The sequence below is a fragment of the Alexandromys fortis genome, unplaced genomic scaffold (genome assembly GCF_014885135.2).
Source record: "Alexandromys fortis isolate MF-2015 unplaced genomic scaffold, M_Fortis_MF-2015_v1.1 scaffold_149, whole genome shotgun sequence".
NCBI classification, from domain to species: domain Eukaryota; kingdom Metazoa; phylum Chordata; class Mammalia; order Rodentia; family Cricetidae; genus Alexandromys; species Alexandromys fortis.
The window spans coordinates 1,102,313-1,118,824 of record NW_026068025.1 but is presented as its reverse complement, the minus strand read 5'-3'; the positions used below and the strand labels follow the sequence as shown (position 1 = coordinate 1,118,824).

General features: G+C 49.4%; 1 protein-coding gene across 1 annotated transcript in view; it reads right to left on the bottom strand.

The window, feature by feature from the left end:
• Positions 1-3,263: 3,263 nt before the first annotated feature.
• The window catches only part of Nt5m (5',3'-nucleotidase, mitochondrial), a 22,003-nt gene continuing 8,754 nt past the window's right edge, over positions 3,264-16,512 (bottom strand). Inside the window, exons 3-5 of the mRNA XM_050163600.1 lie at positions 14,199-14,259; positions 5,804-5,918; positions 3,264-4,772 (exon numbers count right to left, since the gene is read on the bottom strand). Coding sequence (XP_050019557.1) covers positions 4,630-4,772; positions 5,804-5,918; positions 14,199-14,259 — 319 coding nt within the window. The 3' untranslated portion in view covers positions 3,264-4,629. The remainder of the gene's footprint in view (positions 4,773-5,803; positions 5,919-14,198; positions 14,260-16,512) is intronic.

Sequence of the window (16,512 nt, the reverse complement as noted above, 5' to 3'; positions counted from 1 at the left end):
CAGATAACATCACCTGAGATTTATCATACTTAAACTATGAGACACTATAAGAATATTCCTCAAGGGACATTGTCACCTATTCTGAACATATACTGCATTTGCGGTTGTACGTGGGGTAGTTATATCACGTCAGGTGTAAAACAACCTCACTATCGTTTTCATTGGGAAATTAAGCAAGCTTTAAGGAGACATGATGGTGTGTCAGGTTTACAGTGGGTGGAACTGTGATGTCCAATCTTAGTTGTCAACGTACTACATCTGGAATCAACTAAATCCTAGCTGGGCACACCTCTGAGAGCTCCTTCTTGACTGGATCATTTGAAGACCCACCCTAAATCTGGGTCACGCCCTCTGATAACTGCCTCTGTACACGTGGGAAGGGAAATTCGTTGCGTGCTTGCCCTCACTCACCGGCAAGCACATTTATTCTGCTGCGTGACCATCCTACACTGGTATTAGAAGCTACTTCTTTGGGATTCCAACGATATGCTAAAGGCTACCTGAGACATTCAGCCTCGTGGACTGAACAACTATTGTAACAGGGCTCCAGACATTAGCACAACTAAGCACTATTCAGGCTGTAAAATTCAGCATGTAGACAGCACCACCAGCCAAAACTAAAATATAGCTCTCGTCCATCAAAGTCCATATAGTTCTGAGGAAGACGTTAAGCGTACTAACTTTGCTTTCTGTCTTCTGTAGTTCCACTCCTGGCTAGCTATTCTTGTTTGCTTAAGTATGTCAGCCCAGAACATGGCTTTTGTTCTTCAAAGCTCACCCTGAGAAAGGCTGAGGCTACACCAGAACCCTGAACACCCAGTGTAGTTTCCAGTCGGCTAACGAAGACTTTCCATTGACTTAAAGCCAAGTCTGAGCAGTCTTCTCCGGTGATTACCCCCCAACACTATCAGATTCTTGGACAAGATGGACCACGGTCTTCGGGCTATTCTGATAAATCCCCTTGCAATATATATTCATTCTCTCCATTCTGTTTCTCTAGAAAACCCTGACTTATACGATCTCATTCCCTTCCTAGGACACCCATATGGCTGAGCATCCAGCAGAGACAGCCTTTGTGTGAGGAATCTGCAGTGTCTGGTCAGCAGGGGCTGAAGAATCAGCTCTAATTAACAAGAGACCCAGAAGCACTAAAGAGAACCCTTCCTTTTGCCAGGACAATCAGTGCTGGCCAGCTGGAGATAAGAAATTAGCGGTGATTGAGAAGAGACCAGTGTCACCTGGGTGAAGTCTTCTGGGAAGTATTTCCTTTGGAGTTAGCACACAGAAACTCTCCCTGTTCCAGAGGTGGCCAAGGTTGGGCCCTGTGCTGGCAGCCAGACTGGGTCCTGTGTAAGAGTCTTCCAAATGCTACTTGTTCTGAAGAAATGAAGGGGTCATGGAGAGCAGCTGAAGCTTGGCACTGTGTCGACCAGGAGAGGCCACTGGTGACGGTGCAGCTGGGGTACCAGTGGAAGCCTCAGGATTGAAGGGGTCATTAAGAAAGGTGAGGCTTGGCACCATGAAGAGAGCCCAGGAGAGGCTATTGGTGAAAGTGCAGCCCAGTTGCTGCAGAAGACCCAAGCATTTTGGAGATGCGAGTACCACGGGGTGATCACGAGCAGCAGCAGCAGTGGAGTGGAGCCAGCAGGAGCCTAGAAGACGAGCTGTGTGTGCGGCAGAGGGCGGAGCTGGGGAAGTGACCCAAGCCCTTTGGAGGAGCCCAGAGGACCATGAGTGGATCCCAGACATTAGACACCGAGTTTTTAAAGCTGGAGTTTTGTTTTGCTTTGTTCAGATTATGACTATGCCCTGGCTCTTCCTTCTTGATGTAAAAAAAAAAAAAACAATAACTTATTTTTTTATTTTATAGAAATCCACGGTTGAGACTTTGGATATTATAAATGTTCAAAACTGTGAGGCAGTGGGGAAGTTTGAAATATTTTAGATTGTGAGATCCATATTAATGTGTGATCTTGGGGATGAAGAAGGAAGGAAAGGTGTGGCTTTGTGATTTGGGTGTCCAGTTGACAAGGGGTCAGTTGTGGTAGCTAGTTTTACGTCAACTTGACACAAGATAGAGCTATATGAAAGGAGGGAAGCTCAATTGAGAAAAAGCCTCCATAAGATCTGGCTGTAGGGCATTTTCTTAGTAATTGATGGGGGAGGGCTTGCCCATTGTGTTTGGTGGCGTCCCAGGGTAGATGGTCCTGGGTTCTATGAGGAAGCAGGCTGAGCAAGACAGTAAACAGCACCCCTCCATGGCCTCTGCATCAGCTCCTGCCTCCAGGTTCCTGCCCTGTTTGAGTTCCTGTCCTGATTTCCCTCAGGGATGGACTGACTACAACTGGAAGAATAAGTCAAATAAATACTTTGCTCCCCAACTTTCTTTTTGGTCATGGTGTTTCATCATAGCACGAGTACCCTTAACTAAGACAGCAGGGTTGTCCGTCATTGGCAGGGCAGACTCTGGATAGCAACGAGCGGCCCTGGTTTCTGTTTCCTGAACTAGAATCACACACAGTATTTTCAAGGCAGGGCTGAGCGCAGGGCTGAGTGCAGGGCTGAGTGAGCCTCAATTGTTGCTGTGACCTGACTTGGCAAAAGCTCAGGTACTTAGGAGGTACATGACAGACCATCCCCAACCTGTCACTGAAGGTCACCAGTAAAGAGGCTGCGAGGCTCCAGACCGCCCAGGTCATTCTAAGAGGAGACTTGGCATTTGGCAGCATAGGGATCACGGGAAAGCAGACCGTATGGCTGACAGGAAAGAGAGAGCCGGGCCCAGCCAGCAGGGGCCCAGCCAGCAGGAGTCACAGGAACGAGCTCACCCACCTCATTTATCACACTGTTTCCTGGTCCTGCATAGACGGCGGGCGGGAGTGAGATCTTACGTCAGATAACACAGGGTCTCTGGAGCAGGCACAGAGCTCACACTCCAGGGACTGGCTTTCTTCCAGGCCCCCAGGTCAAGGCATCACCAGATGCTGCCCTGCCTGAGCCAGAGTTCCAGGATCAAGAGACACAACTGCCACGTTTCCGGCACGGCCCCCCAACCAGCCCAAGGGATAACAGTGAGGAGGTACTATGGAAAGCTACATAAGGCCAAGGCAAGAGGGGCTCAAGCAGTAGGTTTCTGGGGCATCCTTCTCCAGACTGGGTGGTGGATGTCCTGGACCTCCCTACCTAGCCTGGGTGACAGGGCTTAGCTCTTAAGACAAAAAGAAAGCAGGGTTCTCGCCCACATTTTTTTTTTTTTTTTTTTGTCTACCTAGCCCGGTTCCTAGGCAGTCAGAAGATCACCTGCCACAGATGCTGAAGGCATAGTATGAAGGCCAGGAAACAAACTGGGGTCCTGGTTTTTAATGTTTTTAGACAGGGCTTTGCTATGCAACCCTAACTGGTCTTGAACCCACAGCAACACTCCTGTGCCAACCTAAGTGCCGAGAAAACAGGTGTGTGTCATCATGCCCATCTCAGATAAGGGTTCCGAGGATGCAGCTGGTCTCCAGCCCATCTCTGGTAAGGGTTCTGAGAATGCAGCTGGTCTCCAGCCCATCTCTGGTAAGGGTTCCGAGGATGCAGCTGGTCTCCAATGGCACCGTTTATAAATTCTCAAGGAGGGGGGGCAGTTGGTTCAAGTGTCACCTCCCAAGGACCCAGCCCAAAAGGAACACGCACTGAGGCTGTGACAACAGCTTCTAGGCCTATGGAAACTTGGCCTTGAGGAAAGCATAGAGAAGGCCCTGTGCCTGACTCAGGGTTAGGAGAACATGTGTGAGGTACTGGGCTTGAGGGAAGCAGGGCCTCCCTCAGACGAATGGGACCAAAAGGAACCGTCAGGCTGCCAGCTGTGCTGCACTGAGGCCATTTCGCCCTTGTGCCCACGTGGTACCACGTGAGGACCACAAAGGAGAGCTATGCCCACCTCTGTTTGTCCATGGGGGACTCCCAGATGCTTACATCACAGGCTGGTGGACACGAGATCATTCTGGGGCAGGTGCTAGAGAAGGCCGCAGCTACATGTGAATGGCATTTGTTTCTCACATGGTCAACAAATGATCAAGCCTGCTGGCTCCTCGCTGGGCCGTGAATAGGATCTAGGGACACCAGGGAAAGAGACCACAGCACTAGCCATAGGCAGGGTCACTGTTGGCCTCCAAGAGAGCCTGGTGGCCACTGAACACCAGGAGGAGAGAGAACAGACTAAGTGGGCAAGTTGGACAAGGCGCCATGTTAGAGTTGAAAGGGCTCATGTCCACCAGGGGACCCTCTGTCATCTGCCCCTGGCACTCTTTACCTTGCAAAGGCCACAGATGCTGAACCAGGGCCCCTCCGTTCCTTAGAGAACACCCTATTGTAAGCAGTGGGAGGCAGTGGCATGGCCCCTGCCTAAGGCTAGGCCAAGTTGCCCGAGAGCAAATGCCTTTCTCCCAGCCCTGCCCCAAGATCAGGTAAAGGACTGGGCCAGGAGAGGAAGGGGAGTGTGTCGAGAGGTTGTCTTGATCAAGGATCCATTGGGTCCTCCAGGAAATGCCAGGGAGCTGCAGCACAGCCCTCAGCAAACTGCTTGCTGTCCAGTCATGAGCTGCGAGCCCCACACTGGACCACGAGAGAGCCGCAGTGCAGCCCTCAGCGGGGCCGCTTGCTGTCCAAGATGGCCTTCCAATCATCTGCCCACGAGTGCAGCCTCCGGCGAGGGGGCTTCAGCTGCAGGTGATGATTGTGGCAGGAGGTGAAGAGGATGTGCTCCCAGCTGGGGTGTGGCTCGGCCCCTGTGGAGGGAAATAGGGCCTCAGTGCAAAGCCTGGGATCAGTCATGAGCCCTATCAGTAAGTGCCGTGCCTCTCCTGACTCAGTTTCTCTGTCTGCAAAGGGATGCTCTTAGCCTGCCCTACAAAAGGCATAAGGGTAAAACAAGGCGCGGTGCACAATGTGCTCTGTGCAACACACAGGAAGTGAGCCACATGAGGTGGCTGATAGGGCTGTCATTACTGCTCGGCCTGGCCAACCACCTAAATTGGGAAGCCCAGGACTGTGTGCCCTGCAGTTACTAGTACGGATCTCCTTCCATACTGTGCCTCAACCTCTTTGAAGTGACGACCTACTAGTTCCTGTGGCTGAAGTCCATGGGTCATGTTGCCCTAAGCCTCTGGAAGACTTTGCGGGGGAAGAAACTGTTTTCCTACCAATGTGTCCAGAACAAGCTGTTACCTGCAACTCCAAAGAACTACTAGGAGGAAACAGCTTGCCCACAGTGCGGCAAAACCAGGCAGAAGACATCCAGGAGGCACAAAACAGTGTGGGCTGATTAATGGAACTCCCAAATCCCACCACGCCCGAAGCCCTCCCTCTACCCTACCGCGTCAGTTAAGTGAGCCAAGCTAGCGGCTTGCTTGTTTTCTGGGAAGGGGTCATTAGCTGGAGCCGAAAAAAGAACAAGCCACTGGCAGCCATGGAGCATACTGTGATTTCCTATTATGTAACAGACTTGCCTGCACTACCTGAGGGGAAGAGGGGGCAGGGAGTTACTAAACACAAAGGTTTGAAACCAAAGCTGGGTTCTTCACTCAGGAGTCAACAGAGTAAACTAAGTCTGGGTAAAGGCACAGACATTCTGGCTTCCAGTAGCCCCCTGTCCCTAGGGTGCAGGCAGGCCTTTCCAACAGGAAGAAGCCCCTGACTGGGTGCTGATAAACACCTGGTAAAGGGGTATGTGAGATGAGGAGACCCCCGGAGGAGGTATGTGGGAGAAGGGAGAAGGCAACTAGGGCTACCCAGCTTCCCCCGGCCAGAGACTACTTGCCTGTGATGTCCGGCCGGTCATCTATGAGAAGGTCAGCAGAGACCACGGTCTTGTCTCTGGTCAATACAATCTGCTCCAGAAAGTCAGGGCCGAAGTGCTTCTCCACCCAGGCGTACTGGAGGCAGCAGAGGAGATGACATCAGAGAGAGCTCAGCCTGGAACCCAGCACTCTGAAGGGAAGGAAGCTAATACAGAGGGCCAGCTCGGGCAGCTCTGTGCCCAGGAATTTGTCACTTGGGAGCTGTGTACCTGCACACTCTTCAGGAGACTACAGAAGGGTCACGACTCAGACCCAGACCTGACAGCCCCAGAGCGGCACAGAATGCTCTCAGCACTCTATCAGAGGTTAGTCACGCTGGCTGCCACTGTGTCCTGGGGCTTAGTGACTTCCTGAGGCGGCCGACTCACAAGGGAAATAGCCAGCGGATCTGCCCAATGTCTCTGCTGGGAATAAAGGCAGAGATAGATGGATTCAAACCATGTATGATTTGATACTGGGGGGGACGGTTTGAGTCACATCAGTGCAGAGAGGTGCTGCAGACGGCCGATGTCCCAGGCACACAGAGTGCAGGCGTCTGCAGGACTGACATACAGGAACAACTATCAGACCACGGGAACAACTACCACCGACAGAACACTGTGCAATCTGGCAGGCCACACTGCCTTCGCCATGGTGGGGCTCTGGACTGCCTCTCTTTCCTAAGACACTGAGAACTGGGAAAACAGCCTTCCCTCCTTCGACACACTAGTGAGGCTAGCAGCAGATGAGGCCTGAGTAGCCATGTCGGGAGAACCAGAAGAGGGATGAGTGGCCCTGGGCCTGAGGTTCACAGTTGTGCCGCTCTGCCCAGGGTGTAGCTGCATCTAACCACCTGGCTACCCTTCTAAATCCTCCTTGATCTGCTCATAGACCAAGACAGGTGTGGACTTTAGTCAGGGCAGCTTCCAGCAGAAGGAAACAGGAACCTTTGCCTGATTCATCTGGCCCCACCGTGAGAACCAACAGCAGCCAGAAGTTAGAAAATGGCTGCAAGCTTGCTACTGGCTCACATGGGATGACCTCCCAAGGGCTGTGTAGCCATTGCAGCAAAGCCTCAGGCAGGTCCATTTAGTCCTGGTTGTGGTCCATGTGACTTGGGCAGACATATGAGCAGACTATATATGGCCCCAAGTGACCTCTAGCCCAGGAAGGACTTGGAGAACAGAGGAGAGCCTAAAGAGAGGGCTGCATGGCCCTGCCCTGGCATGCGCGCCCTTAGGCCTCACAATGTAACCTTCATTTTCAGACAGTTCTCTCTCTTCAGGTCTTTAACCACACACAACGCATGCACGATGCACCAACAGACGTGACACTCACACACACTTTTCAGGCACGCTTCTCCCCTGACAAGGCAAGTTCCTACAACTGTCCCCCTCTGCTTCACCTCCACACTCCTCATCCCTCCAGGCGATGGCCACAACTGTGGTCACATTATCTGTATCCCTGCAACCTGCCTCAGTAGCCTCTGGCACCCTTTAGGACAGGGACAGTAGTTCTTCAGACACCTGTCCAAATGTCCAATGAAGGAGAAAGTCCTTTCTGGTCAGACTGCCTGAGGTCATTCCAACTGGAAAGGCTTCATGGCCAAGTCTTCAGTGAGGCCCTGCGGGCCCTACCAGCCATCTTCCCAGACAGATTCCCACTGCAGGGAAACAGGCTCCCATTAGGCTCATAAAGGAGCTTAGCCGGGTGAAGACACTGCCCCAGACAGATGGGGAGTGGACGGGCTGAGTCCCTGGGATGCTTCCCTGAGTGGGGTCAGGTCACGGAGAAGACACAGGGACCCTGGTGTTGACATGGGGGTGACACAGAGGCAACACTGGACAATAAGCAAGGGCTGCTCATGTAAGTGTACTTCATGCCCATTGCCTTCTTACCCTCATGGCAACCTGGGTGCAGACGTCCTTCCCACTCCTGCAGCTCTTGGCCCTGACTGTACAAAGCACACCGAAGAACCAGGGAGACCCCTGGGCTTCTTCCACAACTAAGACAGCTCGGGCTTAGTGGTGCCAGGGTTCTGAGGCAGGACAGGGTCTGGGCCCTGAGCACCATGTTTCATGAACCAATCACAGAGCTGAGAAGTTTTATTTCCTTTGTTAATTCCAATTCACTGTGGCCAGCATCCCTGTGGATGATAATCATGGGCTTGGGTGCAGCATCAGCATCAAACTACAAGAACCCGGTCCTGTGACCTGGTCTCTGGGGCTCTTGTCTACAAGCCGAGGAGCAGCTGCACAAAGGAGCAGCTGTCATGGTTCGTGGACTCTATACAGATGAGGGAACTGAAGTTCAACGAGGACCAGCGACAGTTCCCACCACTGCACTCTCCTGCCTGTAGCTGGAGGAGAGCTCGGGGCCCTGCCTGAGCACCTGGACTGCGGCCCAGACAATCAGAGCTACCCCTTCTAAACGGGCATGCCACTGCTCTCCTTCTGAGCCTTGCTCATCCCTGGACAGCTGCCTGGTCCATGTGTGGTAACTAGAGCATTGAGATGGCTGTTCTTCTGGGATTCTGATGACCTCTAACTAAAACCCAGCAGCTGGGGACACCTGTGAGAAATTTTTATTAATTAAATCATTTAAAGTGGAAAAAAAAACCACTTTTAATCCAGATCTCTTGAGGTGGGAAGATCCACCTTTAATCTGGGCTGCACCTTCGGCTGGTAGCCTGTATAAAGGACATGGAAGAAGGAAGCTTGCTCTCGTTGCTTGCTTTCTCTTGATCTTGCCTGCAAGTCTATTCCTTCCCTGACATTAGCGCCTACTTCTTCCGAATTCCAGATACTGAAGACCAGCTGAGACACCCAGCCTTGTGAACTGAACAACTACTGGACTCTTAGGTTCTCCATCAGTAGACAGCCACCGTTGGACTAGCTGGACCACAGCCTGTGAACCACTCTAATAAGTCCCATAAGTGGATATTCATCCTATCAGTGCTGTTCCTCTGGAGACCCCTGACTAATACAAGCACCTTCTATCACATGGATGGGAAGATTGTGTGTGGATGCAGAGGCAGGTGGACCTCTATGAGTTCTAGGCCAGCCTGGTCTACAGATCTGTCTACCTCTACCTTCTGAGTGATAGAATTAAAGGCATGTGCCCACCATACCTGACTATAACTATAGTTTAATTTTATAATTTAAAAATTACTTAAAGAATAATGTTGGGAAATTTGCTGCTTTGAAATTATTATGAAACACTAGTATTCAAGACAGTACAAGAAAGATATGGATTAGTGAACCCATTCAGAATGTCAGAATGAGACCAGGGAACAAAAAAAGCCCAGACTGCCTTCCCAGGAGAGAAATAACTAGAACTAGACACCTGTAAGACATAGCAGAGCCTCTACCTTCGCTAATTCCCCACCATGTAAAAAAATTAATCAAAAGTGGATCATAACCTACATAGTAAAGCGAAAAGTATAAAATTTCTATGCTTCAGAAATAGCTGCCAGGCAGTAATGGCACACACCTTTAATCCCAGCACTTGAAAGGCAGAGGTAGGTGGATCTATGTGAATCTGAGGCCAGCCTGGTCTACAGAGTGAGTTCCAGGAGAGGCTCCAAAGCTACACAGAGAAACCCTGTCTCAAAAAAAAAAAAAAAAAAAAGAAAGAAAGAAAGAATAAAACAAACAAACAAATAGTTAAATCTGGAAAACAAATAGTTAAATCTGGAAAGCTGCCTGTAGAAGAATAAAAATAAATCCATATCTCTAGCACCCTGCACAAAATTCCAATCCAACTGCTTCAAGGACATCAACATAAGGCCAGATACCCTGGATCTTATAGAAGAGAAAGTAGGGAATAGGCTTGAACTCGTTGGCACAGGAAAAGACTTTCTAAACAGAACACCATTAGCACAGGCACTAAGATCAACAATTATTAAATGGGACCTCATGAACTGAGAAGCTTCTATACGGCAAAGGACACCATCATTCAGACAAAGTGCCAGGTTACAGAATGGGAAAAGGTTTCTACCAACTTCACATCCACTAGAGGGCTAATGTCTACAATATATAAAGTATTCAAAAAGCTGGTCATCAAGAAAATAAATAACTCAGTTAAAAGATAAAAAGCTTCTGGAAGCAAAGGACACCTTCAATCAAGCAAAGAGACGGCCTACAGAATGGAAAAAGGTCTTCACCAGCTGTACATACGTCAGGGTTAGTATTAGGAAATCCTGACGGTAAGGTCCTGTTGCTGAAGATATCACACAAGTATATCATCAAACAGAGAAATGAAGCTGGTGCCCAACTAGAAGCTTCACTGCTACTGACGAGTGTGTTTTTAGTGCTAGAAGGTAATATACTTAATCCCTAAGGAGAAGCGTAATCATCAGTCTCACCCAGCTACAGATCCTAAGAGCTATACCCACTGGGGCCATAGTGGCACAAATGTTATAGAAGAAACCAACCAGCTTTTGATGGGCTATAAGCTCAGCTCCATGAGATAGGACCCATACCCGAGATGGTTAGTGAGGCCAAGAACTTGAGACTAGATAGGTCATGGGCTCTAAGGAATCTACTGCAATTATTCTGCTAAATGAACAACACAACAATAAACAACTCCTAATCACACATAGCTAAACCCCGTGGACTGGTGCCCTTCTCAACCCACTTCGAGAAGCTTCTTCTTAGAGTAGACGGTAATTAACATAGAGACCTAAAAACAGAAAATGTGCAGAGACAGAGACCTTTGAGCACTCAATGGGATGTCTTTATCCAACTCCTCCTTCCAAGACTCAAGGATCTATACTGAAGAAGAATATGAAAGATTTTAAGACCCAGAGGTGGTGGACAACTTCAAAGAAACGCCGTCTCCAAGACACGACAGGGCCAATGCACAGATGAGCTCACAGAGACTGTGACAGCATCCTTGTACTAGCTAGTTTTATACTAATTTGACAAAAGCTATGGCCATCTGAGAGGAAGAAACCTCAGTTGAGAAAATGCCTCCACAGGATCAGATGTAGGCAAGCCTTTAGAGCATTTTCTTAACTAGTGATTGATGGGGGCGGGCCCAGGCCACTGTAGGTGGTATGACCTCTGGTACCTGAGTTCTGTAAGAAAGCAGGCTGAGCAAGTCATGAGGAACAAGCCAATAAGCAGCATTCCTTCATGGCCCCTGCATCAGCTCCTGCCTCCAGGTTCCTGCCAGGTTTGAGCTCCTACCTTGGCTTCCCTCCGTGGACCATGACTCAGGATATGTAAAGTCTATAAACCCTTTCCTCTCCAAGTTGCTTTTGGTCATAGCAGTAGAAACCTTAACTCAGATCACGCAAAAGACCTGTACAAATTCCAAACAGACAAAATCCCAGCATGGAGAAGGGGAAGCAGGCATTGAGTCCCACCCCGAACCAAGAAGTTATTTGCAACTGAGAGCTACTAGGAGGGGAGAAATCTATTTCATTTAATTAAAGTATTAACCACATGCCAGGCAGGCTGCATGCTCAGGAATAGTTGGCCAATATAAAACAGAATCCATGTTTTGTTTGTTCTGTCTTATTTTCTTTCTTTTCTTCTTGTGCCTTGTTTATTTTGGTTTTGTATTTTTTTTTAAGAGAGAAAAAGAATATGAAATGGGATGGGGGGGATCTGGGAGCTTGTGGGGGATGGGAAGAATGTGACCAAATATATGTGACCATATGGTATATTAAAACTTTTTAATTAAAAAAAAATGACTCTGCTAAACCAGGGGTAGTTCACACCTGTAATCTTGGAAGGCTGCAGGATCCAGGCCATCAGGACTATTCTGGGGAATCCTGCCTCTAAGAACAATTTAAAAAGAGCTTATGAATTTGAGAGGGAGGGAGAGTAGGGGAAGTGCTGGAAGGGGAGGACGGGTAGAAATTTATAAATACTCATGTATGAGTTTCAAAAATACTTTGAAATATTTTTGATAGTTCTCTGTTGGACAGTAGATCTATTCAAGTGGTCCTCAGGTGCCTAGTTCTGTACTGAGGAAGAAAACAGCTAGCACCTTCGCAGATCTCAGTCTGGTAAGAGACAAAAAATAATTCCGGAACAAGAAGAGCCATTCTGAGTGGTGTACAGGAAACCAGGGCCAAGACAGCTATGCCTCTGCTATGACATAGAGAATGAATGAACGTCAGAGATGGCGGTTGGCAAATGTGGTGAGCATCTGACCAGAGGCGTGCAGAGGAGAGGGACAAGGCAAATGCGGTGAGCATCTGACCAGAGGCGTGCAGATGAGAGGGACGTTGCTAACTGCATTGGTTACTTTGTTTGTCAGTGCAGTGAAGAACCTGTAAGAACAAACTTAGGAAGAAAGGATCGGTTCTGGCTCATGGTTTGAGGACACACAATTTATCATGGCAGGGAAGGCATGGGAAAGCTTACTCACATCTGGGTGCACCAGGAAACAGAGATATGAGAATATCAGGTTGGAAGAGGGTTTTCCAGCCCATAAACCTGCCCCTAGTAACCCATATCCATCAGCCAGACCCCATATCTTAAAGGCTCCACAACTTCTCACAACGGCACCACAAACCAGAAGCTAAGTGGTCACATGAGTCTAAGGAGGGTGTTTCACATTTGAACCACACTACAAGTCGAGGACAGCATAAAACGCAGAAGGGTGGGGGCTCCTCAGAGGGAAAGAGCCAGGCAGGCTGTGGGGCCAGGCTTTTTACAGGGAAGAAATTAGTATGGGGCTGAACATGATCCATTAGTGAGGGCTCATTAGTTCTTCAAAGAAATTCAAAGTGGCAGCAATAAGAGAAGCTGAAAGATGCCAGACATGTTTTAGAAACAGAATCCACAGGAAACCGGATCCATTTTACATGGAGGGCCAGAGGAAGGCCAGGGGAAGAGCACACTGCTAGTAGAGCCGGTATACAGCACGAGGCACAGCATGGGCAATGAAAACCAGGAACCGCAGCTAAACTGAACTTTTACAGACGTTCTCATCATCGCTCCCTATGCAAAACTGTAGAGCAACTGCAGCAAAGGTACGCATAACTGCATGAGGTACTGGAGTCAACTGCAGCAAAGGTACGCATAACTGCATGAGGTACTGGAGTCAACTGCAGCAAAGGTACGCATAACTGCATGAGGTACTGGAGTCACCTGGGGATGGCTTCAGTACTCAAGGACGGGGAGATGTGTAAATACCACCAGAGTTTCTATCAAGAAACTCAAGTGTCTGTAGATTCTGACAGCCAACCAGGGTGCCTGTACTGGCCAGTCATCCAACCACTTGACCTTAGTGGCTCAAGTTTAGGGGTCTAGCAGAACCACCTGGCAAGTTGGCTGAGACCACAGCGCCACTCCCAGAGTTTCTAACTCTAAAGGTCAATGTTACTGAAATGTCCGTTTCTAACCAGTCCCTATTTGGTCCAGAACCTCCTTTGTGGATTGGTGCCCTGATATGAAGAGAGGACCCAGCCTTCGCTCCTCACTCCACCCCTGGGAGCTGTGGCTTGAACACCCACTCCCTTGGGCTAAAATGAGCTTAGCCTTGAAAGTTCAAAGGGGTCAGGATGACCACCAGCTGACCCGGCAACATAACCCACAGTAACAGCCTGAGTGTGGGCTCTTCCTGGAGCAGGGCACACAAACAACTCCAGGCGAGGACGGCAGATGTGTGAAAAGGAAGATGGAGATGCTCAGAAGCTCTCAGTATGAAGATGGGAGGCCAGCTTCCTGAGTCCATAGCAGCATCTGAGAAACCGCAAGGTGTGGGGTCCAATCCTCCCTGCAGAGCACAGCCTGCAGCTTCTAATGTGCAGAGAGCTCCCCACTGCTACCACTCTGCTTCTCTCATTAGACAAAGGAGCTCACAGAAAAAAAAACTCACATTTCCTTGCTTAGATGTTCTTTCTGTTTTGTTTTGTTTTGTTTTGTTTTGGGGGGGAGGGAAGCATAACAATTTCACTGTAGTACAATTTCATAGTAAACTGGCCTCAAATTTACTATGTAGCACAGGCAGGCCCGGATTAGCAATCCCCCTGTCTCAGCCTACTGAGTGTTGGGATTACAGTTTAGCCCACCACACCAGCTCTTGGTCAGACTTTTCACATAAGCCTAAGGATGGCACTAAGTGGCGGAGCACTTCCCTGGCAGGTGAGTTCCAGTCCCAGAACCACAGGTGTGAGTGTGGGAATGAATGAGTGGACTCTGTTCACGCAGGGATGTCCTTGAGCTTCTGACCCCTCCTTAAACACTTTCCTGGACCAGGCATATCTGATAAGTGTGACAGGTACCCTTCCCACCTAGCTTGTCACACGTCCATCCAGCACATGAGACAGAGCCTCCGGCTGGTACAGAGAGGCAGGGAGCACCATGACGGGGCCCTGTGCCACACAGCAGCCCCCTCCTGGGATGGACTCCTTACCTTCTCATAGGGACAGTACTTGATCATCTTGATGGGGCTCGTGCAGATGAAGACATCGGTGCTGCCGGGAGAGAAAGGACAGTGAGCCGTGCGGTTATCTCCACATCACCGTGCACTGCCCACCTCTGCTAGCGGAGCCCTGCCAGGGTCTAAGCCCGTACCTGTCGCGGGAAAACCCACTGTTCTGATCTTCCCCACAAGAAGCTACAGCTTGTAATTTCTGCCTGATTCAAAGGTCCTGGGAAGCCACAATGATACACTCTGAGGTGGGCAATTTTAGAGGACTAGACCCAGAAGGTTAGCTGGGTTAATGCATACTCTAGTTGAGTAAGAAAACGGGGAGAGAAAGAAGCATTGGTAACAGGCACAGCACTGAAAGGATGCAGAGGGCAGGGGGCTCAATGGAAGAAAAGGTGTGTCGCAAGGCCTTGGGTTTCTTCTTCAGCACCAGAAAGGGAGGAGGGAGAAAATAAAGAGAAAAAATACTGCAGACCCCATAGACAGATGAAAGAAAACTGCACCCCCAGTTGGTTGAAAGAAAACTACCCTCCATCACCTGCTACCCTCCATCACCTGCTACCCTCCATCACCTGCTACCCTCCATCACCTGCTACCCTTCAACACCTGCTACCCTCCATCACCTGCTACCTCCATCACCTGCTACCCTCCATCACCTGCTACCCTCCATCACCTGCTACCCTCCATCACCTGCTACCCTTCAACACCTGCTACCCTTCAACACCTGCTACCCTCCATCACCTGCTACCTCCATCACCTGCTACCCTCCATCACCTGCTACCCTCCATCACCTGCTACCCTTCAACACCTGCTACCCTCCATCACCTGCTACCTCCATCACCTGCTATCCTCCATCACCTGGCAGTCATAGGAGGAAGGGAGCAAGGCTCCACTGAGACAAGCTCTCCTGCCCTGTGGCCTCACGGGGTAGGGGACATGGGCTTTGCATGATAAATGCACCATCACAGATCTGTGTTGCTGATCCTGGCCAAAAAGGGCTTCCCAGGTGCTTGCTCCTCCTCACACCCACAGACTGGATGCCCAACCAGCAACATCATCCTGTCTCAAAGAGTCATAACATGTGTTCTGCTCTGGCACCTGTATGTGCTGGCCCATCAAGTCAGGAAGAGTATTGTTTCTCCAACTCTCTTTGGCAAATTAGTCCCTGGGGAGTTCTGTGGAAGCCTGTCTGGTGGCCTCTGGGGGTTTTGCTTGTTCCTGCTCAGTGTTCAGGAAAACATCAGGTGCAGAGACGACACCGTTGGCAGGGTGACAGTATCTGCCCAGCCTCTCTGAAAGCTGCCTCGCCGAAGGTCCGGGTGTAGACAGGCTTTTCCTCACACCCCCAAACCTCAGAGGGAAGGAAGACCAGCTGCCTTCCTCTTCTTCACTGCTCCTTCCAGCGCCTGACTGCTGAGGTCCGGAGCACACAGCCATCTCCCCGCCCTGCCCTGCTGCCAATCCATGCTCCCTACTCCAGAGCTTAGAATGACTTGTTCAACTCTCAGTCCCAAGCTTTGCCTACACTCAACTCTTCAACCTCAATACAGACAGCCTGGTCAATTCTAACTCCTCCATCCAAACTAACCCTTTATGTGGGGAGGAGGCACAGACTGACACTTTTTATTGTCCTGACTCACTTTGAATTCCTGTGCTCATAAAATCCCTCTGACTTCTGAGTAGATGGGTCTACACAAGGCACCATCTGGCTCAAACTGGTTGGTTTTAAGCAGTTTTACTGAGATACAGCTGACACGCAAGCATGCATGTGATACACATACATACAGGTAAACACACAAAATATAAAAAGTTTTGAAAACTGCACTTATTAAAAGGGAAATTTTTGGTAAATTGTAGGATATGAATGCCACAAAGAGGGATCACCGTGGTCAAGGGCGGTACATACCCTCTCCACCAAGCTGTATTCTCCCACTACAGATTGTTTTTGTATGTCCTAGAACTTCATTTGGAGTTTGCTTTCCTGTCTGGCTTCTTGCACTCAGTCAACAATTCAGTCACACTGCTAAATGAACATATTAGCAGTTTGTATCTTTTTTTAATATTTATTTATTTACTATGTATACAATATTTTGTCTGTGTGTATTCCTGCAGGCCAGCGGAGGGCACCAGACCCCATTATAGTCGGTTGTGAGCTATCATGTGGTTGCTGGGAACTGAACTCAGGACCTTTGGAAGAGCAGGCAATGCTCTTAACCTCTGAGCCATCTCTCCAGCCCCAGTTTGTATATTATTATTATTATTAAAAATTTCCGCCTCCTCCCCATCTCCCATTTCC